Genomic DNA, 25,800 nt, shown 5'->3' with positions numbered 1-25,800 from the left:
CTGTCCTTTGATGCTACACAATGCCTCATCTGCGTTCAATGGACCATATAGTGTGCAGGACGAGCATGTAGCGGGGTGGACCCCGCTCCGGCCCGGAGGGGTTTAAAAAGTGGCCTGGCAGGGCTTGAGAAGACAGCCTTTAGCCTGGGCTGATTGGGGAAGTGGCTGCAGGTGAGGCCACGCCCCAAACTGAGCCACAGGCCTTATAAAAAGGCCAGGGAAGCCAGAAGCCAGACAGTCTCTCTCTGGCTATAGAGAGAGATGGGCCTGGCTGCTTAGGAGCTGGAGACTGGATACCTGAGTGCAGCAGGGCTGGGGAAGGCTGAGGAGCTGGGGAGCTCCAGCCTAGAAAGCCCAAGGCTGCGGCCTAGCAGTGGGCCAATAGGTACTGGGGGTTGCAGAGGGCAGCCCAGGGGTAGGCCAAGGCAGCAGGTCCAAACCCAACCTTGCCAGTGATGAGTAGGCTGATACTGCAGTCTGCCCCAGGGCGTGGGGCTAGACAATGACTGACAGTAGCCAATACTGAGGCAAGGTGGGGATAGAGGGTGGGGGTTCCCTGAGGAGGGGAGACCCTGAGAGAAAGGGGTTACTGCCAGGGGGCAGCACCCCCGTGTAAAAGGGCACCGGGTCCAGGGAGGGACACGGGGGCCTGAAGACAGGTGGATCACCAGCCTGCAGAGGGCGCTCCGAACGCTGGAACAGAGCTAATTCCCGGAGTTACCAGCAGGAGGCGCCTCAGGGGTGAGTCCGACCCGTTTACAGAGCACTTTACCTTATTTAATGCTGCTTTTCCTGGTTGGTGAGTGACACAGTCAGAGGTTTACAATGCAAACACTCCATATAACCATATAACATGGAATACAGATGTTATAAATAGGATTAATACATGCAGCATCCTACAAGCAGTTCATAAAGTCTAAACACTAAAAACATTCTTATACCACGAATATCTGTTTTAACTACACTAATCTACAGGTGATTCATTTCCAGCTATGCATTTGTCAGAGTTCAGCGAGGCCCTGGCTTTTGGCATGAGCTGGCACCTGGTCTGCCAATTCCGCAGCCTTACTGAAGGTTTGTGGGACGATCCCCGTTTTGAGTTACATTTATTTTTTTTCCTGATTAACGTTGAACCTGAACTGCCCTGAAAGGGGTAGGACTGAAGGTTGCTCTGGCCAGAGGCACCTTACTGGGACAGAGACCTGCAGCTGGGCGAGTTGTGTTCTGAAGAGACACAAGATGACGCCACCTGGCAACCCTGGGGGAGTTCATTCTGCAGCCTTGGCCCCTTCTCCCTCCCCAGAGAAGGTTCTGTCTCCTGCACAGACTAGCTTTGCTCCTATTGTTGAGAGTTCCACTGGGTCACGGTCTTCAACCCAGAGCGTTAAACGGTCCTTTAGTTAGATACCCTGGGCCCAGGCCATGGAGTGCTTGGAAGACAAGGACTGAGACCTTGAACTTGATTTGAACATTCTGTAGGAAGCCAGTGCCAAGAGGAGGACAGGTGTGTTGAAGAAAAACTTAGTTTTTGCTTTTTGTTTGGGTGCAGCAAAATTAAATACTTTATTTTTTTTTAGTAATTACAATGGAGGGAGAGAGTGCCATAGGACACAGGGTCGCCCCAGTCCTGGACAGGTCTTTTAACTGGTAAACAATTACATTAAGCCTTTATACCTTTGTTACAGACAATTTATAGCAATTATGGAGACAGTAAAAAGCAACAAATACATTTTGTTTATACATAGCATAAAGGCTTATTTTATTTGTTTTACTTTTAAGAAAAGCAAGCCTGCATTTTGGTTAGTAATTGCAAGGTCGTAATAACTTTGTACACAGTTTTTGTTCTGTTGCCTTGCACTATCTTTGCTTTTACAAGTTTTACGTCATTAGGGTTACAGTATGGCCTAACTTTTGCTAACTAACTAACACGCATTAAAATTCCCTTCAAATTCTTATTAAAACTTTCCCTGCTTCCACAGGTGAGATGTGTTGCAGTCGCCTTTTTTACCGAGGAGACTCATGGCCGTGTTTTGTACCAGCTGGACTTTCCTAAGTGCGGAAGGTTTTCATCCCCAGGTAAATCGCATTGCTGTCGTCCAGCTGAGAAGTGACAAAGGCAGGAATAACTGAGGCCAGGTCTTTATCTGGCAGGATGGGATGGAGGCTCCCAGCCAAGTGGAGATGGCAGAAAGGGTTCCTCACAGATGCTGTGACGTGAGAGCTCAGCATCAGTGGGGAATCCAAGAGTACGCCTAGACTACACACTGAATTCACCGGCTGTGGGTGTGTATCTTCAACAACAAAGGTTGTGCCACAGCTGCAACTTCTTAAAAATACTTTCCCTGTCCACCAGGATCACCTCTGCTGTGCTCGGGTTCAGCTTCACCCAAGAGCTGATCTCATCCAAGCACTGGGCCGGCCTGGTGGCCGTGGTGCGGTCGGATGCGGTGAAGCACAGGCAGGGCTGTGTGTCCTCGGCATGTTGCTGGCACTGGAGTCCATGTCGTCTGGCCCGTTGGCCCGGTGGTGAATGGCAGATGTGGTAGATGTTGAAAAGGGCCGGAGCAGGAACTGACCCTGGTGGAGCCCCACGAGCGAGGGACCGGGGGGGGAGGGGCAGTTTCCCATCACTGCTCTTTGGGGGCGTCCCTCCCGGAAGGACTCAAACCGTTTCAGCGCCTTCCCCTGGACCCTGCCGCCTCCCGGGGGAGCCAGTGGAAGCTCCTGGCCCGCGGTGTGGAACGTGCAGGGGCCCAGGGGGCTGAGACCGGACGGCTGCCCCTCTCCCCACCGACAGGAGCACAGCCATCAGGGCCATGAAACCAGCTCCTGTTCCGTGTCCTGGCCTGAAGCCAGGTGGTGCCGGGTCTTGAAAGTTAGATGAGCTTGTGGTTGGCCGTAGGCTGGCTTCTTTCTGAGCTTGCCCAGGAACGGGAAGTCTGATACTGGACCAACTGGCCAGGACTGACGTATCCAGGATGGTGCTGGAATTATAGGGTACCATCACAACACCAATTTAACTGTAAATTCCTTTATTAAATTCGAAGGCCGAATGGTATTTATACAGCCACCGCAAATGTGCCCTGAATGCCTATGCAATTATTACATCCATCCAATAACATGCAGTTGTAGGTAATTATAACAGGCCTAGCCCCAGGATGCTCAAACCCATGTTGGCCAGCTCCAACAGGACCAGCAGCCACTAGTAACGAAGCCTCTAAGAGTCCACCCTTTTGTACCTCATTCATCGGGACCTACATGAGCATGGTCACTACTTCTTGAATCCTTTTCTTTGCTAAAACTGGTCAGAACCATTCTTGATAATTGAGGCCTCTTCTTCCAAGACTTCCTTCCAATCTTACCACCACTTTCCAGGTCCAGTATTTCCAATCAAGCAGACTATCTTTCAAGGCCTTCCCACCACCACTAAGAACCTGCACTTTGCACAGACTGCAACACATATATATCTTTTAGCCAAGCTACTTTAACCCTTTGTCTCTATCTAATCCCACATGTGGGTTTCTTCAGTGTCGGTCTGACTATTGCATGCCAGAGCTAAGGTTTTGAAACGTGCATGCAAATATTTGCATGTGCAAAGCTATGCACCCACAAAGGGTCCTTATTTGGCCTTTGTTGTCTATGGGGCTGCCTCTGGGGGTTCCAGGTCCTTGACTCAGGCTTTACAATGTTTCCAACCTCTCCTTCTCTCCAAGGGGGGGGGGGGGAAGAGGTTTATGCCCCTTCCACAAAAACGGTGGGTGGCAGTGGAACCCAGGTCCCCTCCTCTGTCCCCATCAGGCTCCAGCCCAGGGCCTTTGAGAGGCAGTGATTGCAAACACTCTGCCATCAGGAGCAGAGTGGATTGGGTAGAATAGGTCATGTCTCCCCATTCTCTGCCATCTGGCTCCCTGTTAAGCTCCTTGTCCAAGCGTTGGAGAAGGGTCTACAGCAGGTGCGGTGAGGCAGTGTCGGCCGGTCCCAGAAAGGCTCCTTAACCCCTTCTGTGTGGGGTTTGTACACACCACCGCAGACCCTAAGAAAGAGAGACCATGGCACATTCCCCACTGCATGCCAAACCCACAGGTCATTGCCATTCGCCAGCAAACGATGGCAGACAGCATCTAAAGACAGGAAGTTCACAGATTCCTACGGCCAGAAGGGAACATTCGCTCGTCGAGTCTGACCTCCTGTGGTAACATGGGCCATTGACTTTCACCCGGTGAAAACACAATGACTTGTGTTTGAATAAAGCGTCTTCCAGAAAGGCAGCGAGTCCTGAACTGAAGACATCAAGAGAATCCACCGCTTCCCTGGGTAGTTTGTTCCAATGGCTAATCGCCTTCGCTGTTAAAAACGTGGGCCTGATTTCCAACTGCCATTTGCGTGGCTTCAGTGTCCAGCCGTTGGTTCTTCTTCTCTCTTTCTCCGCTAGATGGAAGAGCCTTTTAGTACCTGGTATTTCTCCCCGTGAAGGTCCTGACACACAGGGATCAGATCATCTCTCCATCTTCTTTTTGTTAAATGAAACCAGCCGTTCTCAAACTGTGGGTCGGGCTCCCATTTTAATGGGGTCGCCAGGGTTGTCTTAAACTTGCTAAGGCCCGGGGCCAAAGTCCGAGCCTCACCGCCCGGGGCCAAAGTCCGAGCCTCACCGCCCAGGGCCAAAGTCCGAGGGCTTCACTCCTGGGCGGCGGGGCTCAGGTTACAGGCCTCCTGCCTCTGGCTGAAGCCCTTGGGGTTCGGCTTTGGCCCTCCCACCCATCCAGGGCAGTGGGGCTCGGGTTTGGCCCCACCCCAGGGCAGTGGGGCTCGGGTGGGCTCAGGCTTCAGTCCCCCTCCCGCCTCCAGGGTTGTGTAGTAATTTTTGTTGTCGGAAGCGGGTCGCAGGGCAGCGAAGTTGGAGAACCCCTGAATTAAACAGATCGAGCTCACGATGAGACGTTTTCTCCAGCCCTGGAATCATTTTTGTGGACTCATCTTCTCTGCAGGCTCTGCCATTTTTCAGCCCCGGGTTGCTGGGAATGCGATCGCCAGCAGTACAAAGCTTCCTGTGAGAACACAGCCCAGTTGCAGAGGGAGCCAAAATAACCTTTGCAGCACAGGATGGACAAAGCGGAGCTGCAGACTCAACCTCAGACACAAGCATCTCTCCTCCCTTCTGCTCCCCCCACCCAAATTGTGCTTCACCGAAAAGTTCCACTGAAGACTGAGGAAGACACCGGAGAGCAGAGAGAAGGACTCATCCCACCGGCCTTCCTGGAGTTCGGTTGGATCATACAAAAGCCCAGGGCAATGTCTGGGCTGCTCTGTGAGCCTGACCCCTGCGCCTCCTGGCTGGTGAATGCCTGGCAAGGACACCCACACACATCACTGGATGAGACCATTCAAGCCTCTTTCAGAGCAGGCAACCCACCTGCCAGACCCAAATCCAACTAGTTCTCGAGGAACCAAACGCCAGGTGTCAACGTGACGGTCGCCATCTTGGCCAGCACCACAGATCTCCAGAGCTAGGAGCACGAATCTCTGTAGCTTAAGCTAAAAAGTTAGGCCCTGCCGCTGAGGGCTGGAACAGACTCACATTTCTCCAGGGACTGGGGACACACAAACACGTCCCGATCTGTGGTTTCCACAGACTCTAAGGCCGGAAGGGACGAGACTGACCTAATGCATAACACAGGCCAATAATAATTCCTGTTGGAACTAGAACAGAGCGTTTAGAAAAGCAGCCACTCTGGACTTGAAAGTATTGAGTGATGGAGAATCCACCACGACCCAGTAAATTGTTCCAGTGGTTAATACAGGGTGACCACATAGCAACTGTGAAACAACGGGACAGGGGGCGGAGGGGTAATAGGTACCTATATAAGAGAAAGTCCCCCAAAACGGGACATCTGGTCAGCCTATTAATATCCCTCATCTGGTTTACGCCAAGGTCTTTCTTACTACATGCCAGAACTAGATAAGTTCCTGGAGGACAGGTCCATTCATGGCTATTAACCAGGATGGGCAGGGATGGTGTCCCTGGCCTCTGTTTGCCAGAAGCTGGGAATGGGCGACAGGGGATGGATCACTTGATGAGTCCCTGTTCTGTTCATTCCCTCTGGGGCATCTGGCACTGGCCACTGTCGGAAGACAGGATACGGGGCTGGATGGACCACTGGTCTGACCTAATGTGGCCGTTCTTATGTCCTTTTCCTAAGCAAACACCCTTGAGATGGCCATGAACATCCACCAACACCCTAAACCGTTCACAATCAGACTGGAAAACATGGCATAGAAACGGCTCTGGGGTGTGTGCTCTCAGGGCTGGACTCTCCACTTGATTGCTCCTTAGGATGAGACACCAAACCTGAGCGAATTCAGAGCATGATGCAAACTCTGCCCTATCTGCATGGGCCTTTCCCCTGCTAACAAAGGCTGAAGACTCCGAGGACCGTTTCAGAGGACAACAGGAACAGCAATTTAAATAGCAGCAGCAGGAGCAAAGAGCGGAGTAAAGGCAGTGCATCAAGTTGAAGGTCTTGGCTGGATACTGTGGCAGAGGGCAGCATTTAAAACAATGCTCACTGGGAGAGAGAAGACAGGCTGCCGGTCCCCAGGGAAAGGCCACTGGAATGGGAATCCGAAGACGTATTTGTCTCATGCACCTGTTGTATCTTGGCTTTCAGAATGTGAGCTCTTTGGGGCAGGTGTTGAAATGTGTTAGATGCTTGTACAGCTCCCAGCAGAGTGCGGCTCAACCTGCTGGAATCTTCTAGGCGCTACCTCAATATAAATGTTCACCAACTACTGCTGCTAACAAGGTCTTGAACTCGACCTCCCCCGTGTGCTTGATATCACAAGATACTAAAGCTCACTGATGCAGGTAACACACAGGACACTCCTCCAGGGGCAGATTCGCTAGAATTTTATCATTCCGCAAGGAGAGACTCAGGAGAACTCCTGAAATACTGGGAAAGGGGAGGAGCTCTGGAACTCAAAGTCCTGGATTCAAAACCAGCACCGCACGTGGCGTCTCAGGGACAGCTTCCACCGTGTGCCTCAGCCCTGATCTGGAGACACTCGCCCGTTGGGTGAGAGGGGAATTCAGGCTCCAGAGCCCCAGCTGTGCCTAGCCCCTCTGCGGAGGCTGCCAATAACGAGGCATAATCGGTGCCAGCGGGTTTCATCGGCAAACACCCGTCTGCCTAGGAACTGGTCTGCAACTCCCGTCACAAAGGCCAACAACTATCGGCGGGAACAACGATCAGCCTCCCTCCATCAAGCCTGGGTTTGAAGCAGGGATCGAGCAGGAATTAAATGGACTGTCCCTGCCCCTTGGGCTGCTGCTATTCATCCAACATGCCTAGAGAGGCCACCACGCCACAGCTTGCAGCAGGAAATATTGACAAGTTTTCTCCGGCCTGGAGGGCCTGCTGTGGGGTGGGACGGGAGCTGCCGGCCTCGCTCCCAAGCTAAACAAAGAGGCACTTTGCAGCAGTTGCCAAAATACACGCGTCTCCCCCGTCGGCTCCCTGGGCCAATGGCTGCAGTGATGGGAATGCAGATTTGCTCCTGCCTGGTAGGACCGTAATAACCAGGCCGGCACTTCGAGCGAAGCCAGCAAGCTCAGGACAGACTGTTCTGCTAAACCCCACGGCCTAGCACAGTGCCCAAAGCTGCCCTGGGAACAGGCCCTACGCCGGGCCCACCTGGGAGCTGCAATGGTCATCGGTGACAGCCAGGCCCACGGCGCCATCTCGTGGCAAAGGGCTGCCCCAGCTGTTCCCCTCTCCCGGCTGTATAAACCCCTGGGGAATATTTAGCATGAGCTCGCCCCGCCGGCTGCTGTGCACCCCCATGCAGGAGACCGGGTGCTGGACCGCGGCACTGACACCCTTGCAAATGAGCGCAGGCGAGGGGGGGGGTCTTTGCTCTCTCTTTCAGAAAGACCTAACTTAAAAATGGGGTGAATTTAGCAAAAATTAAAGGGTTGATGCTACTGGCTTGAGTGTTACAGGAAGGGAGGTGCACTCAGCTCTGGTGATACCCCTCAATCCCGACCCGCAGCCCCCTGCTAGCCCTGCCCTGCCCCGCTCACCCCAGCTCTGCCGGTGCCCCTCAATCCCGACCTGCAGCCCCCTGCTAGCTCAGCCCTGCCCTGCCCCCCACAGCTCTGCCGGTGCCCCTCAATCCTGACCCGCAGCCCCCTGCTAGCCCAGCCCTGCCCTGCCCCCCACAGCTCTGCCGGTGCCCCTCAATCCTGACCCGCAGCCCCCTGCTAGCCCTGCCCTGCCCCCCACAGCTCTGCCGGTGCCCCTCAATCCTGACCCGCAGCCCCCTGCTAGCCCTGCCCTGCCCCGCTCGCCCCAGCTCTGCCGGTGCCCCTCAATCCCGACCCGCAGCCCCCTGCTAGCTCAGGCCTGCCCCACAGCTCTGCCAGTGCCCCTCAGTCCTGACCCGCAGCCCCCTGCTAGCTCAGCCCTGCCCCCCCCCCCAGCTCTGCCGGTGCCCCTCAATCCTGACCCGCAGCCCCCTGCTAGCCCAGCCCTGCCCTGCCCCGCCCCCCCCCAGCTCTGCCAGTGCCCCTCAATCCTGACCCGCAGCCCCCTGCTAGCCCAGCCCTGCCCCCAACTCTGCTGCTGCTCCTCAGTTCTGATCTGTGCCCCCCCATTCCAGCCCTGCGCTCTCCCCCACCCACCCAGCTCAGCTGGAGCCGCAGGTGGGGTAAGGCAGGTGGAGGGAAAACGCTGCTTCTTCTCATCCCATCTCTCTTCAGTGCCCCCTTCTCCCCCCCTGACCCCAGTAAGGCGCCGCCTCCCGAAACCACCTCAGAGAAGAGCATTTTCCCACCTTCCCCGGAGCATCTGGCCAGTCAGAGACAAGATGCTGGATCACCTGGCCCATTGGTACACAGGACAGGACAGAGCCGCCCTGCAGCTCATCAGGGAGCAGGCAGAGCAATGGGCAAACTCAGAGGGGCGAATTTTCAGCAGGATTCGAGCCTGGATGCCCCCAACCAGCTCCCGCAAACTCAGGCACCAGCCAACCCTGCTGCGTAGCAGTAACACAGCAGCAGGGCTGGCCAGGGCATCTGCTCTACCCTCAGGCATGTTGCCATTGCAATGCATGGTCCCCGTCCCTCCTCTGCTGCAGCACTGACTCCTCCAGGCAGCCGAGGCTGCAAGGATCCCTGGTTCTTGCCAAGGGGGACAATTCTTCATCCCAGGCCCAGCCCGTACACTCAGGCTTGCGCTGCGCTCCCCCCACCGCTTGGAGAAAAACGCTCTTGAATGAACTATTGAAAGTGAAGGAAGCAATCAGCTCCCCCGAGACACATTTGCTGCGCTCCTGCAAATGAGCTAACAGAACTGGGGATTCCCCATGCACCTCTCTAGTCTATATGCATCAGGCTGACAGGCCCCGGCCTGGAGAAAGGGGAGGGTAACAACCGTTTTTTTCCCTGCGTTCTAGAGGCAGGTGGAGTTTGATGAAGCCAGTTTAAAAGGGACACCGTCCGCCTGAAAATACTTCATCCCTGTTATTCATCGTCCTCCTTCAAATCCCTTAAAACTCTCCTTTGCCATGATGCCTACACAGAAACGCGACAATGATTAGGCAGCTGACGTGTGGAGACTGCTGCTGATCAATATTGTCTCATGGCTTCCTTGTCCTCTCACACCTCTCTGTATCCATCTGTCGTCTCTTGTTTAAAGTAAATTCTTTGCGGCGGGAACCGTCTTTTTGTTCTGGGTTTGTGCAGTACCTAGAGAGATGGGATCAGCATCCTGGGCATTATCATAATACAAATAATGAGTTATAAGAAATACCTGAGCTTGCAGGAGCAGAAAGAAGTTAGCAAAGAAAATTCTCTTTTTCCAATCTGGTTTCCTTTGTGTATTCAGCAGCATTTGATTTAGGGTCAATTTCCCTGGCTAGCCGGCTGGCCAATTTTTCCCTTGCAGTAACCGCCTTTGTAAATTTCAACAAGGGAGCAGAAAAATCCCTTATAAATATTTTTAGAAGTTTTATGAAATCAGGACATAATGTTGAAGGGGAGTTAAAAAAATTAATGTAAAAAATAATCTGAATTAACACCAGGACTTTAAGTAGAGTGCCCAATTGGCTTATGAACAGGAGTAAAATAATCCACTTAGATCCATTTACACTGACTGATGTGCATTGCTAGGAGATAGGCCTGTCTCCTGGTTTCAGGGTGTTCTGGGGTCGGTGATGTAGAGGCTGTTTGGGTGATCTCACCTGTGCAGTGCCAATGTTTAACTCTGTCAACGTTCTCTCTCCACCTCGGATATTAACTCCCGCTTTAAATCCAGTTTGTCACTCTTCTTGATCTTCATTTTATTTTTGCATGACTCGTGATTCAGATGATGAAAAATTCCTGAGGTCAGTTTCATTTTGGTAGGAGGCAGTTTCACTCAGAGATTTTCTGTGCTTTGGGTTCCCAAATGCTACAGGTGAATGCTTGTGCATTAAAAAAACCAATTGTTTTCACTGAAGTGTTTTTTTTTAAATTGGGCAGACAGTCTACTGGCCTTAGGCTTTAGAAAAGCTCATTTTTACACCATTGAAATGTTGCATGTGAATGGGCATTCCCATTTTAAACCAGGCAATTCTGGATTGGATTTCTGGGCTTTATAACTTTGGGGTCTTTTAAGCAAAAGCTACCAAGCTTCTATCCAGCTGGCGGTGCTGGGTTATTTTTCATTATGTACCAATAAGGGAACAGACAATTAAATTGAAACATAGCAAATTTAATACTGATAAAAGCAGTTTTTTTTCTTTTAGACAGAAAAATTAAACTGTGGAACTTGCTGCCATTGGATATCACTGAGACCAGGAGTTAGCAGGATTCAACAAAAGTTTAGACATTTACATGAATAAGAAACACCGACAGATATAAAACATGTTAGAGAGGGTATGAAACCTCATGCCTTAGGGTTTAGTCGGCTTAACACTGCCAGGGTCTGGGAAGAAACCGCATTATTCTATAATTGACACTAGGAGGAGTCTTACACCTTCTTCCAAAGCATTTGGTATGGGCCACCGTGGGAGACAAGATACCGAACTAGAGACACCTGCGGTCTGAACCGGTCGTCCTAGGATCCAGAATTCCTACGTTCTTATGGAATCATTTACCACCTTAATTCCAGCTTAAAGCCGCAGCATTTTTCCTGGGCATTATAGTATTTGGAGGGACCCACTCAGCAGCATGCGCCAGCCTCTGTATACTGGGCCCTTTGCAGTGCGGAGCCCTCAGTGAGATAATTAGTGTCAGGAGAAACCAACGACACTTTGATGCTTCTCCAAGCCTCTTGCACCGGGAGTCTTGTCAGGACTGAATGAGAACACGCCAGCTCCAATCCCCCGCGAACTTTGGGGATTTCAGATCTGGCTAGAATGGGCTTGGCTGGCCCTCTCCCTACAATGGGCCAAACTGGAACCCTGGGTCCAGACCCGCCCCTGCAAACTACATCTTCAGCCCAACTTTTCAGCTCAGCCCCTCCCGTGGGAAGAGGCTCCCTGCACGCCTAGAAATGCCATGAGGAGAGACTTCCGCCTGGGCCTGGGGCGTTGCCAGCTGGAACCCGGCTGCTCGTGAACATGGAAAATGAGCTGGTCGTGGCAGCCGGACTTTTTAAACCCCCTGGAAGTTCCAGCTTTGAGTTCTGGGTCAAAGGTCGAGCTGTTTTTTTAGCTGTGGCTGGAATAGCTCCCCTGACCCCAGGAGATCAACAACCAAGGGGAGGGGCTAGTACCAGCAAGTCTCCACCCCTTCACCTGAGGGGCGGGGTTAGCCCTTGAGTCTCCGCCCCTTACACAAAACAGTCAGATGGGGCGGGGCTTGCACATGAAAGACTCCGCCCCTTAAGCGAAAAAAGCCATGACACACGACCCATTTAACCACCAACTCTTGAGCAAAAGGGGATTCCAACCACCTGGCAGATTCTGAGGGCGCAAGTGCACCAGAAAAGAAGTTTTATTTGCCCTTTACACGGCCCCAGTGTGGGGAACACGCCCCCTCCCACACAGCCCTTCTCGCTTCAGCGCTGAACGGGAAACGCCAACACAGCTGCTCTCAGCTATCACCGTCAGCCAATCGAAAGCCACTTCCCTACCACTTGGGATGCTGGGACACAGGAGGAATAACGCCTCCCCTCCAGCAAGAATACATCCTCTGAGACTGCACCTTTGTGAAAGGGAACCCGAGCGCGCGGCTCTGATACAGATGAGGGGCCTCCTGCGGTTCTCGGTTACGTCCTTTTCAATCCGGAGTGACTCCACTGGCAGAACGGGGAGCCCGGCTTAGAACGAGGCACATTTTGGGTGTGGGAAGAGCATTAATGTTTCATATTCCACAGCGAAAAGCACAGTAAACAAGCTCCGGGCCGAAGGCAGGCGACATGACGCGCTGCTGTCAGGGATTTCCAGCTGGGACATCCCTGTTACGGCCCTCAGCCCTAGTAAACGTCTCTGTGTATTAGACAGATACATTAAAAAACCAGTAACACAACGGAAATATGTAAACCCACTAAGTAGCATCTAGGGGCCCAGTTAGCTTCCTCCGCACACGGGGATGGAGCCTTCAAAGGGGAAGGCCGAGCGTGGGCTTGTTTTGAACTGGTCCCCGTCTAGCGAGCCAGGAGGATCCCCAACAGGGGTGTCAATAGAGAGAGAGCAAGCGGGGACTACAAATCCCAGCATGCAATGCTTCGTGAGAGCCACATGGAACCCTACACGCTGGACTCCTTGTCCTCCAGCAGCTCCCGTTCAGCACAAGTCTGGCCCAGGCCTCTGGTTCTGGGGCTGGGTAACGTGTCCCCGGCCCCAGGGATGCGGCCCAAGGAGGGTTGTGCTGATTGGCTGAGTCACTGAGGTTGATCCTGGTGACAACGTGTTACACACGCCGCCCCTCTCTGTACAAAGTCTCCACCTCTCCTGGCAATGGGCGAAGATCCGGGAGCGACGCGGCCCCAGTGCTTCCGAGAAGTTAATAAACAGACCCCTAACTAAACCCTCTGGCCGTCTATTACGGCTGCTATGGCTCAGAGCCGCCAGCCCCTTCCTTGCAGCCCCTGGTGTGGTTCACGGGACAGCTGGACGCTCCTGGGATAAGGAATCCACCGGGATCTTCTCTCTGCTCTCGGAGAGGCTCCTCTCCGTATAGACCCCCCCAGCCTCCCTGACACCAGGCCATCAAGGGACGTTTCTCACCTTCTCCAAGGCTCATCCCCACCCCCAGGCCAAAGATCGGGGAGCGAACGCTGCACCCAGCTGGGGCAGAGCTGCCGGTGGAGGAGTCCTCAAAAAGCTCCATGCAGCGGAGTGAAGAAGGGAACAATCCACGACGCCATCTGGGACATCCTGGCTCCATCCCACAAGCCCCGCAGGAGCCCGGCCTCTGGGGGCATCACCAGCAAACGTCCGTTCGGTTTTGTTTCCGTCACCTGCGGAGCAATAAATAATCCCTGGCAGGCCCCGTCCAGCTGCCGTTCAACCAGCCGAGACGAGGGCTGGCTCCCTCCCGCGGGCAGGACGAGGCCGAACGTCTCGGGTGGGAAGATCGGCAGGGAGGGGCCCAGGAAACCCAGGAGTTCGAAAGCTGCCACAAGCTGCTGAGGACGCATCAAGGTTTGCAGCAGAGAAGAACCTGCCTCTGAGCGAAAACCGTCCCTGGCCGGAACCTGGAGTGGAGCTTTAAACCCACGTCTGTACGCGGGGGGATCTGCAGGCTCCTCCACAGCCTGTCCCCGACGAGGTGATCTCCAGGGCTTATCCAGGCACCGAAAGGGTCTGGGTCCCTCCTGGCCTAAAAGTCTGAATCGGCCTCCAGCAGCTCGGCATCCATGAGGTTTGTCTGGGAGTGGATGGGGGTGAAGCCTGCCCTCCTGCCATGAGTCCTCGGCCCGCAGGGGACGCTCCCGCCGGGCAGGGCGCCGGGATCCAGGCCCGCGGCGGGGAGCCGGAACGAGCCGTTGTGCTGCTGGCGGGCCAGGAAGCCCCTCACGCTGCCCTCGAGGGCCAGATCCTCCTGGGGCTCGGTCTCGGGGCAGAAGGGGTTGCTGACCAGATGGAAGGCGGCGTGTTTCCTGGACCTGGCGGGGTTGTCCTGGGGGAAGAGGCCTTCGTGCTGGGAGAGGCTGAACCTCAGGCCGGGGTAGGAGCCTGGGGGCGGCACCTCTTCCCCAAGCTGAGACTCCCTGGGGTTGGCGACCAGGCACTTCTGCCGTGGCAGCTTGGGCAGGCGAGGGACGGCGCTGCGGGCCGGTGGGGGGAAGGAGCCCACGTCGCAGAGCGCAGGCCCCAGGGGGCAGACCTCCTTCTTCTTCCTCCTCCTCCTCTTCTTGCGGCTGGCTCTCTTCTCCAGCTCGGGCGAGATCTCGGCGTCCACCACCCACAGGTTCGCCCTTTCGTCCGGCGGCACTGCGGGCGCGAGAGAGGGGAGACGGGGTGAGCGGGGCCTTCCCAGGCGGGTTCGCTGTTAAACCCCCCGCGGGAAACTCAGCGACCGGGACGGCAGGAGACAGACCCAAGTGCGGGCACAGCGTGAGCAAGTGTGATGGATCCATGTCCTCACCCAGCTCTGCCGCTGCAGCCGTCCCAGCCCAGAGATTCCCGGCTGCCCCAGGCCTGCCAACGGCCCTAAACCCCAACCCCTGCTCCTTACTGGTCCCGTCTGCCCATGCCCTCAATCCCGACCCGCAGCCCCCGCTGCCCCAGCCCTGGGCTTCTCCCCACGCTCCTCACTCCCGACCCGCAGCCCCCGGCTACCCCAGCCCTGGGCCTCTCCCCACGCTCCTCAATCCCGACCCGCAGCCCCCGCTCCCCCAGCCCTGGGCTTCTCCCCACGCTCCTCAATCCCGACCCGCAGCCCCCGGCTACCCCAGCCCTGGGCCTCTCCCCACGCTCCTCACTCCCGACCCGCAGCCCTCGCTCCCCCAGCCCTGGGCTTCTCCCCACGCTCCTCAATCCCGACCCGCAGCCCCCGCTGCCCAGGCCCTGGGCTTCTCCCCACGCTCCTCACTCCCGACCCGCAGCCCCCGGCTCCCCCATCCCTGGGCCTCTTCCCACGCTCCTCAATCCCGACCCGCAGCCCCCGCTGCCCAGGCCCTGGGCTTCTCCCCACGCTCCTCACTCCCGACCCGCAGCCCCCGGCTCCCCCAGCCCTGGGCCTCTTCCCACGCTCCTCACTCCCAACCCGCAGCCCCCGCTGCCCCAGCCCTGGGCCTCTCCCCACGCTCCTCACTCCCGAGCCGCAGCCCCCGGCTACCCCAGCCCTGGGCATCTCCCCATGCTCCTCACTCCCGACCCGCAGCCCCCGCTGCCCCAGCCCTGGGCTTCTCCCCACGCTCCTCAATCCCGACCCGCAGCCCCCGCTGCCCCAGCCCTGGGCTTCTCCCCGCGCTCCTCAATCCCGACCCGCAGCCCCCGGCTCCCCCAGCCCTGGGCTTCTCCCCACGCTCCTCAATCCCGACCCGCAGCCCCCGCTACCCCAGCCCTGGGCTTCTTCCCGCGCTCCTCAATCCGGACCCGCAGCCCCCGGCTGCCCCAGCCCTGGGCCTCTCCCCACGCTCCTCAATCCCGACCCGCAGCCCCCGCTAGCCCAGCCCTGGGCCTCTCCCCATGCTCCTCAATCCCGACCCGCAGCCCCCGGCTACCCCAGCCCTGGGCATCTCCCCACGCTCCTCAATCCCGACCCGCAGCCCCCGGCTACCCCAGCCCTGGGCTTCTCCCCGCGCTCCTCAATCCCGACCCGCAGCCCCGGCTACCCCAGCCCTGGGCTTCTCCCCGCGCTCCTCAATCCCGACCCGCAGCCCCCGCTGCCCCAGCCCTGGGCTTCTCCCCACGCTCCTCAATCCCGACCCGCAGCCCCCGCTCCCCCAGCCCTGGGCTTCTCCCCACGCTCCTCACTCCCGACCCGCAGCCCCCGCTACCCCAGCACTGGGCTTCTCCCTGCGCTCCTCACTCCCGACCCGCAGCCCCCGGCTGCCCCAGCCCTGGGCTTCTCCCCGCGCTCCTCAATCCCGACCCGCAGCCCCCGGCTACCCCAGCCCTGGGCTTCTCCCTGCGCTCCTCACTCCCGACCTGCAGCCCCCGCTGCCCCAGCCCTGGGCTTCTCCCCGCGCTCCTCACTCCCGACCCGCAGCCCCCGGCTACCCCAGCCCTGGGCTTCTCCCTGCGCTCCTCACTCCCGACCTGCAGCCCCCGCTGCCCCAGCCCTGGGCTTCTCCTCACGCTCCTCAATCCCGACCCGCAGCCCCCGGCTACCCCAGCCCTGGGCTTCTCCCCGCGCTCCTCACTCCCGACCTGCAGCCCCCGCTGCCCCAGCCCTGGGCATCTCCCCACGCTCCTCAATCCCGACCCGCAGCCCCCGGCTACCCCAGCCCTGGGCTTCTCCCCACGCTCCTCACTCCCGACCCGCAGCCCCCGCTGCCCCAGCCCTGGGCTTCTCCCCACGCTCCTCAATCCCGACCCGCAGCCCCCGGCTACCCCAGCACTGGGCTTCTCCCCACGCTCCTCAATCCCGACCCGCAGCCCTCGGCTGCCCCAGCCCTGGGCATCTCCCCACGCTCCTCACTCCCGACCCGCAGCCCCCGGCTCCGCCAGCCCTGGGCTTCTCCCCACACTCCTCACTCCCGACCCGCAGCCCCCGCTGCCCCAGCCCTGGGCTTCTCCCCACGCTCCTCAATCCCGACCCGCAGCCCCCGCTGCCCCAGCCCTGGGCTTCTCCCCACGCTCCTCAATCCCGACCCGCAGCCCCCGCTGCCCCAGCCCTGGGCTTCTCCCCGCGCTCCTCACTCCCGACCCGCAGCCCCCGCTACCCCAGCCCTGGGCCTCTCCCCACGCTCCTCAATCCCGACCTGCAGCCCCCGCTGCCCCAGCCCTGGGCCTCTCCCCACGCTCCTCAATCCCGACCCGCAGCCCCAGCCCTGGGCTTCTCCCCACGCTCCTCACTCCCGACCCGCAGCCCCCGCTGCCCCAGCCCTGGGCATCTCCCCACGCTCCTCACTCCCGACCCGCAGCCCCCGCTGCCCAACCCTGGGCTTCTCCCCACGCTCCTCACTCCCGACCCGCAGCCCCTGGCTACCCCAGCCCTGGGCCTCTCCCCACGCTCCTCACTCCCAACCCGCAGCCCCCGCTGCCCCAGCCCTGGGCCTCTCCCCACGCTCCTCACTCCCGAGCCGCAGCCCCCGGCTACCCAGCCCTGGGCTTCTCCCCACGCTCCTCACTCCCGACCCGCAGCCCCAGCCCTGGGCTTCTCCCCACGCTCCTCACTCCCGACCCGCAGCCCCAGCTGCCCCAGCCCTGGGCCTCTCCCCACGCTCCTCACTCCCGACCCGCAGCCCCCGCTGCCCCAGCCCTGGGCTTCTCCCCACGCTCCTCACTCCCGACCCGCAGCCCCCGCTGCCCCAGCCCTGGGCTTCTCCCCACGCTCCTCACTCCCGACCCGCAGCCCCCGCTGCCCCAGCCCTGGACTTCTCCCCGCGCTCCTCACTCCCGACCCGCAGCCCCTGCTGCCCCAGCCCTGGGCTTCTCCCCACGCTCCTCAATCCCGACCCGCAGCCCCCGCTGCCCCAGCCCTGGGCCTCTCCCCACGCTCCTCAATCCCGACCCGCAGCCCCCGCTAGCCCAGCCCTGGGCTTCTCCCCGCGCTCCTCACTCCCGACCCGCAGCCCCCGGCTCCCCCATCCCTGGGCCTCTTCCCACGCTCCTCAATCCCGACCCGCAGCCCCCGCTGCCCAGGCCCAGGGCTTCTCCCCACGCTCCTCACTCCCGACCCGCAGCCCCCGGCTCCCCCAGCCCTGGGCCTCTTCCCACGCTCCTCACTCCCAACCCGCAGCCCCCGGCTCCCCCAGCACTGGGCTTCTCCCCACGCTCCTCACTCCCGACCCGCAGCCCCCGCTGCGCCAGCCCTGGGCTTCTCCCCGCGCTCCTCAATCCCGACCCGCAGCCCCCGGCTACCCCAGCCCTGGGCTTCTCCCCACGCTCCTCAATCCAGACCCGCAGCCCCCGGCTCCCCCAACCCTGGGCTTCTCCCCGCGCTCCTCACTCCCGACCCGCAGCCCCCGCTGCCCCAGCCCTGGGCTTCTCCCCGCGCTCCTCACTCCCGACCCGCAGCCCCCGCTGCCCCAGCCCTGGGCCTCTCCCCACGCTCCTCAATCCCGACCCGCAGCCCCCGCTCCCCCCGCCCTGGGCTTCTCCCCGCGCTCCTCACTCCCGACCCGCAGCCCCCGGCTACCCCAGCCCTGGGCATCTCCCCCCGCTCCTCCCTCCCGCCCCGCAGCCCCCGGCTGCCCCAGCCCTGGGCCTCTCCCCACGCTCCTCACTCCCGACCCGCAGCCCCCGCTGCCCCAGCCCTGGGCATCTCCCCACGCTCCTCACTCCCGACCCGCAGCCCCCGCTGCCCCAGCCCTGGGCTTCTCCCCCTGCTCCTCACTCCTGACCCGCAGCCCCCGGCTCCCCCAGCCCTGGGCTTCTCCCCACGCTCCTCAATCCCGACCCGCAGCCCCCGCTCCCCCAGCCCTGGGCCTCTCCCCACGCTCCTCAATCCCGACCCGCAGCCCCCGGCTACCCCAGCCCTGGGCTTCTCCCCACGCTCCTCAATCCCGACCCGCAGCCCCCGCTACCCCAGCCCTGGGCTTCTCCCCGCGCTCCTCACTCCCGACCTGCAGCCCCCGCTGCCCCAGCCCTGGGCTTCTCCCCACGCTCCTCACTCCCGACCCGCAGCCCCTGCTGCCCCAGCCCTGGGCTTCTCCCCACGCTCCTCAATCCCGACCCGCAGCCCCCGGCTCCCCCATCCCTGGGCCTCTTCCCACGCTCCTCAATCCCGACCCGCAGCCCCCGCTCCCCCAGCCCTGGGCTTCTCCCCACGCTCCTCACTCCCGACCCGCAGCCCCAGCCCTGGGCTTCTCCCCACGCTCCTCACTCCCGACCCGCAGCCCCCCCGCCCCAGCCCCTGGCTTCCCACCACACACAGCTCTGCCGGTGCCCCTCAGTCCTGACTCGCCTCCCTTCCCTGCGCTGCCAGCCCTGCCCCTCCCCTGAGCAGAGGTTGTTTGGGACGTCAGGTGGAATTTTTAACCCTGGGTTATTACAATTCGTAGCGTCTCTGCCAAATTCCAATTCACAGAATTATACCTCCCCTGGTTCCACACAGCAATCGCCTTCGCTGCACTGTGAGCCTGCTGAACGGGTGCCACCTTCCACCCCAGAAGTGGCTGCATTTCCATGGCTGTGGTGCAATCCCTCTCCTATCCCTTGCATCCCCGGTCTCACAGCCCCCAGAGGGGGGGGCGGATATCACCGCCCTCGTTTTACAGGTGGGGAAATGCAGGCCCAGCGTGGAGAAGTGACTTGCCCCAGGTCACGCACCAGGTTAGCATCAGGGCGAGGAGGAAAACCAAAAAGTCTCCTGATTCCCAGTCCAGTGCTTCCCGTCTAGAAGGGGTGAGCGAAGCTGGCCTTGTGGCTCAGGCACTGGGACGCAGGGGTCCTGCATTTGATTGCTGGCTCTGTGGAGCTTCATCTTTCGGCCTCCGTTTCCCAACTGCCAGAAGCTAGATTGCAGGGCCTGTCTCTCGCTGTGGGGCTGAGCAGCACCCGCCACCCAGGGGCCCTGATCTCAACGGAAACCGCTAGGTGCTCCTGGGACACAAGTGACCTTGTGCAGACGCGCGCGGTGTCATGACCTCATGGCCTGCCCGTCTCCCGCACCACCCCTCGCTTTCCCCGGGACTCACCGGGTGTCGCCACGGGCGTGACGGAGACGTCCTGCGGCAGGATGGCCCCTCTCCTGGCCACCATCTTGGTGACGTGCTGGGCCCAGGCCGAGGAGACGTCAGCTGAGGGCTCGTTGATGTCGAACGCCAGGCCAGCTGGGACGGAAGCCACAGAGAAGATCCTTACCGCCCGCTCAGCAGAGGGGGGAATCCCGCAGCCTGAGTGGGGTACGGGGGGATCTTCACTGATTCACCCCAATCTCCCGCCCTGGCTGACCCCACCAGCAGCCTGTTCCGGAGCCAACGCCCTGTGTTCCTGGGGCGACCAGGACGCCCTCCCATTCCCACCCCCCGAGGCTGGACCCTGTGCGAATGGCCCCGCAGAGCAGTGAGGATGCGTTTTCCAGCTGCCTAGGGCCTGAGAGCCCAGAGGGTCTTTGCCCGGCTTTTACATCACTAAGCGGGGGCCAAACGGGCCAGAAGTCGGCCTGAGATGCGTCTGCACGGCCTCCCTACCCGGCCCTCCAGACAGTTTCGCAACACCCCTGCTGTACACAGACAGGCAGGACGAGCCAGTGGTTAGGGCACATCTGGGTCCAAGTCCCCGCTCTGCCACAGACTTCTACAGTGACCACGGGCAAGTCACTTCACCTCCTGCTGCCTGAAGGGGGTAGGAGCCCTGCCCTCTCAGGGACGAGCGAGGGTAATTCCACTAAAGACTCGGAGGCGCGTCCGAGCCTACAGCAACGTGGGCCGCACACGTTAGCTAGGCAGAGACGTTCGCCCCCTGCGGTAACTTCCTTGGAGTCACGGAGTTACGCCAGGAGGGAACTGGGTCCAAGGGGCAGATCCGTGGGGCAGGGCGGGGCCATTTCTACGTCGGTCACTTTTCTGACGACGCTTTTAATGCGTAAGTAAATCCTGCCGCTTGCCGGCTCCCTGGCCTGGGGGCGGGATGCTGCTCCAGGACAGCGGTTCTCAAACCGTAACCACCTGCGGACATGGACCCCAAGGCTCAGCCCCAGGCCCTGCCCCCAGTCCACCCCTGCCCCTCCTCCTCCCCGCCTCTTTCCGCCCCTCCCCCGAGCGCACCCTGTCCCTGCCTCCCCCCGGGCCTGGCGCCCGCTGCTGAACAGCTGTTCCCCGGCGCGCCGGAGGGAGCAGGAGGAGTCGATCAGTGGGGCCCGTGGAGCTCCTGGCCCCCAGTTTGAGAGACGCTCTAGGCTCTAGAGCGAGGGGCCATCAATGGCTTTTAGCCGAGCGGTCAGGGATGCAACCCCAGGCTCTGGGCGTCCCTGGCCTCTGTCTGCCAGACGCTGGGACCGGACGAGAGGGGACGGACCACTCAGTGGTTGCCTGTTCTGTCCATTCCCAGCGCCTGGGACCAGCCACCGTCGGACGACACGATACTGGGCTAGATGGACCATTGGTCTGGGCCAGTCCGGCCGTTCTGATGGGCTCGTTGCTGGCCCCTTTCAGGAGCGCAGGGATGCAGCCAAACACGTCACAACAAGGCGGCGCGATGGGCGCGGTCAGACGGGGCGTTACGGGCCGGTCTGACCCTGCGGCAGCTGCTCTCAGCAGCGCCCCCTAGTGAGGGCGGAGGGAGGTGCCTTGCTGAGAGCCACGGCCCACGTGCCCCACAACAAACCTCGGACCACAGAAGCGTTTCCCCCCCCAAGACTGATAAGCAGTGGGGGCCGCAAACCTGCCACCGAAGAGGGGGCCTAGCACCAGGGTGGTGGTGTGCGAAGCCCCCATGGTTCCCTCCCCCCCGGACGTACCCACGGGCCCGTCGTGCGAAGCCCCCATGGTTCCCCCCCCGGACGTACCCACGGGCCCGTCGTGCGAAGCCCCCATGGTCCCCTCCCCAGACGTACCCACGGGCCCATCGTGCGAAGCCCCCATGGTCCCCTCCTCCCCCGGGACGTACCCATGGGCCCGTCGTGCGAAGCCCCCATGGTCCCCTCCCCCCCAGACGTACCCATGGGCCCGTCGTGCGAAGCCCCCAGGGTCCCCTCCCTCTCCGGCCGTACCCACGGGCCCGTCGTGCGAAGCCCCCATGGTTCCCCCCCCGGCCGTACCCACGGGCCCGTCGTGCGAAGCCCCCATGGTTCCCCCCCCCCCGGCCGTACCCACGGGCCGGTCGTGCGAAGCCCCCAGGGTCCCCTCCCCCCCGGCCGTACCCACGGGCCCGTCGTGCGAAGCCCCCAGGGTCCCCTCCCCCCCGGCCGTACCCACGGGCCCGTCGTGCGAGACGGTGCGCATGCTGAAGGACAGCTCCTGCTCCGGGTTGCGCAGCAGCTCCTTCCGCTTGGAGAAGGCCTTGGCGATCATCCTGCTTTTCCTGATCCTCTTGGGCTCGTCGTCGCTCTGGCCGGTCAGCCTGGGGGGAGGGAACGGGGTCGGGGGGCTGGCTCGGCCGGGGGGCACGGACCCTCTCCAGTGGGGCTGAGGAGCGCTCCTGGGCTGCCCCCTCCACCCCTCTCCCGCTGAGCCAGGAAGCCAGTTTGTCGGTTACCGAGGGAACCCTCCATCCTCCCAGCCCCAAGGACGGGGTGTCCCGCTCCTTCCCCCGATTCCCCCTCCCTGCACCACGGCCGGGGGACGGACACGGAGACGGACACACGGACGGTAACACGCGGGCACCAGGGCCCTTCCCACCACGGTGGCCGGGGGCGTCAGTGTCAAGGAGACTCGGGCCCCGGGCCCCACCCCCGGGATCACCCCTCCAGGCGCCCCCCTCCCTCGGCTGCAGCCCCCCTGCAGCTGTGGGCCGAACTCACACCAGCCCCCCCCCCCCGCACCCCCTAACTCCGGGATCTGCCCCTTCTTCGCGGCGCCACGCGGCTCCCCACGCAGCCAGGCGGGGGTCTCAGCCCCCTGCTCCGGAGGGAGGAATCCCTTCCCCTCCCCCACCTCTGTCATGGGCATTCGGGGCTGGAGGGGCAGCCTGAGACCGACGCCCCGACGGAGCCACAGCCGGGTACGGGGCAGGCGGCGCCGGCTGCAGCTCCCCCACCCCCCAGACGTGTGTCGCTCCCGAGCCAGGGGGGCCCAGGGAATTCAGCCTCCAGGCGAGGAGCCGAGGAGCCATCCCTGAACCAGCCTGGGGAAGCCACAGCTGGCGATGGGTCCGTCCTGCGCTTGGCTCCAGCCAACCCACGAGCCAGGAGCAGGTCTGGGGACCCTCGATCCAGCCCCGCCCCGACTCCAGCCCCGATCCCGGCCCCGACTCTAGCCCCGTTCCCGGCCCTGCCCCTGCCCCGACTCCAGCCCCGTTCCCAGTCCCGCCCCAACTCCAGCCCCGTTCCCTGCCCCGACTCCAGCCCCGTTCCTGTCCCTGCCACGACTCCAGCCTCCTTCCCGGCCTGCTCCAGCCCTGCCCCGACTCCAGCCCCGTTCCCGGCCCTGCTCCAGCCCCGCTCCGACTCCAGCCCCGTTCCCGGCCCTGCTCCAGCCCTGCCCCGACTCCAGCCCCATTCCCGGCCCCGACTCCAGCCCCATTCCCGGCCCCGTCCCTGCTTTGTTCCAAAGCTGCTCTTGACTCGTGACTCCAACCTTTGTCTCCAGTGCCTGGCCCGGTTGCCACCGCCCCGACCACTAGGCCCAGCTACCACTGCTCCTGTCACTAGGCCTGACCCTGCCCAGCTCAGCTTCTGACCCATGCCACTCTGTGCCTCTCTGCTGGGAACCCCCCCGTCCCCCGTCCCCCAGGAACCAGCCGAGACCCACTGAATTCCTCGCCCAGGGGCCACCAGGCAGCTGCCGGATAAGGACAGCGACGGACCTGGGCTGGACTGTGTCTGGGGGCCTTGGGCATGCGGTGCCCCCCGCTGAACCTCAGCTGCTGGGGCTCAGAGGAGGCCCCAGTAGCTCCGGGCTGGGGGAGGGCTGCTCCCACCTGCACCAGGTGCGCTTCCAGATGAGGAGGGTGGCTTTGGTCCACACCCAGGTGCTCATGGAAATGCCGGTGCCGAACATGGCAAAGAGGTTGATCTTCTCCACCAGCAGGCTGGGCCGGTTCTTGATCTCGCAGTCTGGGATCGGCTTGTTGGTCTGGATGGCGATCGTCACGTTCGCTTCGCACCTGCGCCAGGAACACGGGGCGTGACGGCGGCACGGAGAGCAGGGGCTAAAACCCCCCCTGCCCGGGGCAATGGGGAGCCGGGCACCCGGAAAGCCCCCTCCCATCCCCCACCCCCAGTGACGACCTGCCCTCCCCTTAGCGCAGCCAGATACAGGGCAATGACACACACCCCCTGCAAGCAGCAGCCGCTGATTAGATTCAGGGGCCGAGGCCCCTTCCCACAGCTCGACGGCCCCCAACAGCTGCCAGGACACCGCGGTGATGGGGGCCGCGCGAGGGCAGGGCAGCCGCAGCCGCGCCACGTGACCGGCCCTCCGCAGGAAGCCCCACGGTCTGAGCCTCGGGACCAGCCGGGCAGGGAACGACCCAGCACTGAGCACAGCGACGGGCTAACGGGCCCATCTCGGGTTCCTCCTGATGCATCTCCCCGGGATCAGGCACGTCAGGGTGCCCCCGGTCCCCGTGCCGCTCAGCTCCGCTCCCCGCTGAAACGGGAACAGGCCCGGGGCCACGGCCGGCCGGGGCAGTCACGCCCCAACGTGCCCGTGAGGGGTGACACGGGGACCAGCCGTGGCATCCCCCAGGGACTGCCGCTCCCACGGCATCAGGCGACGCCAGAGTGGGAATCCACACGAGCGGCCAGGCTTCCGCGTGGGGAACGGGAAGAGCGTCGTCACGGGACCTGGCAGCGGAGGGGAGCTCATGGAAAGCGTCACCTTCCTCCAACACGGAGCAAGGAGCTCTACTGGACTCTTGCCGCCCCTCTGGGGGGCTGGGGGCGCCTGTTAAAGGGACCGGGGGGGGGCACGGCCTGTCCCCACTTACAGGACGTACTCCCGGAAGCTCCGCTCCCACTCAGCCTGGTTGAAGAAGTCGTAGAAGTGGCAGGCGAAGGTGATGAGGACGAAGCCGAAGGCCAGGAAGCCAAAGATGCCTGTAAGGAAGCACAGAAGGGCCCCGGGGTTATTCCCACAGCCTCAGGGCCAGGACGCGGCATGTTGCCGGCCTGAGGAAGCCCCGATGGAAACACGATCCAGGAAAAGTGAAGGGAGGGGGTCAAACCCGGGCTCCTCCCGCGCCTCTGATGGGGTCAGGGCCGGCTTTAGGAATCGGGCCCCGCGCCTTAGGCGTCTTTTTAATTTTTTATCTTTTTTCTACTCACCCGGCGCAGGGGGGGTGTTCCGCTCCGGGTCTTCGGCGGCATTTCGGCAGCGGGGGGGGGGGGGGGGGAGGTCTGCACCAGGTATTTGGCGGCAGGGGGTCCTTTGGTGCCGCAGAAGACCCGGAGTGGACCCCCGCCACCAAAGTGCCGCCAGAGCCCCGGACCACCGCCGGGTATTCGAATCGGGCCCCGCCCTTCATAAAGCCGGCCCTGGGTGGGGTCCTCGTCAGTATCAGCTGCACCCGCTTCCAGCGCGTCTTCCGGCCCGAAGAGCTTTACGCACCGTCCACACGGAGGCCACGTTACCCGGCAGTGAAACGCAGCCACCTCTGGGCAGGGCCGGCTCTAGCTTTCCTGCCGCCACAGGCAGAAAAGAAGAGCCCCCCCCCCCCAGCGGCGCCGACCGCAGCCCGAGCCCCCCCCCGCGCAGCGCCGACCGCAGCCCGAGCCCCCCCCCCGAGCCGCGCCGCCCGCAGCCCGAGCCCCCCCCCCCCCGAGCGGCGCCGACCGCAGCCCGAGCCCCCCCCCCCCGAGCGGCGCCGACCGCAGCCCGAGCCCCCCCCCCCGAGCGGCGCCGACCGCAGCCCGAGCCCCCCCCCCCAGCGGCGCCGACCGCAACCCGAGGCCCCCCCCCCGAGCGGCGCCGACCCCCGCCCGAGCCCCCCCCCCCCCCCCAAGCGGCGCCGACCGCAGCCCGAGCCCCCCCCCCCCCCGCAGCGCAGCGCCGCCCTAGCCCCCCCCCCCCCAGGGAGGCGGCCCGCAGGTGGCTACCGGTTGGTCTGGAGGGTGGGGGGTGGCCGCTGCCTGCAGGAGAGCAGCGCGAACAAGCT

General features: G+C 61.6%; 1 protein-coding gene across 1 annotated transcript in view; it reads right to left on the bottom strand.

Moving 5' to 3' along the window:
- Positions 1-10,730: 10,730 nt before the first annotated feature.
- SMO (smoothened, frizzled class receptor) overlaps positions 10,731-25,800 on the bottom strand; it is a 35,058-nt gene continuing 19,988 nt past the window's right edge. The window contains exons 8-12 of the mRNA XM_045028123.1: positions 24,634-24,742; positions 23,623-23,808; positions 21,956-22,104; positions 19,740-19,874; positions 10,731-14,421 (exon numbers count right to left, since the gene is read on the bottom strand). Of these exons, the coding sequence (XP_044884058.1) occupies positions 13,808-14,421; positions 19,740-19,874; positions 21,956-22,104; positions 23,623-23,808; positions 24,634-24,742 (1,193 nt within the window). The 3' untranslated portion in view covers positions 10,731-13,807. The remainder of the gene's footprint in view (positions 14,422-19,739; positions 19,875-21,955; positions 22,105-23,622; positions 23,809-24,633; positions 24,743-25,800) is intronic.

Source organism: Mauremys mutica, chromosome 1, assembly GCF_020497125.1.
Source record: "Mauremys mutica isolate MM-2020 ecotype Southern chromosome 1, ASM2049712v1, whole genome shotgun sequence".
In the NCBI taxonomy this organism is placed as follows: Eukaryota; Metazoa; Chordata; order Testudines; family Geoemydidae; genus Mauremys; species Mauremys mutica.
This window is presented reverse-complemented; position numbering and strand designations above follow the sequence as displayed.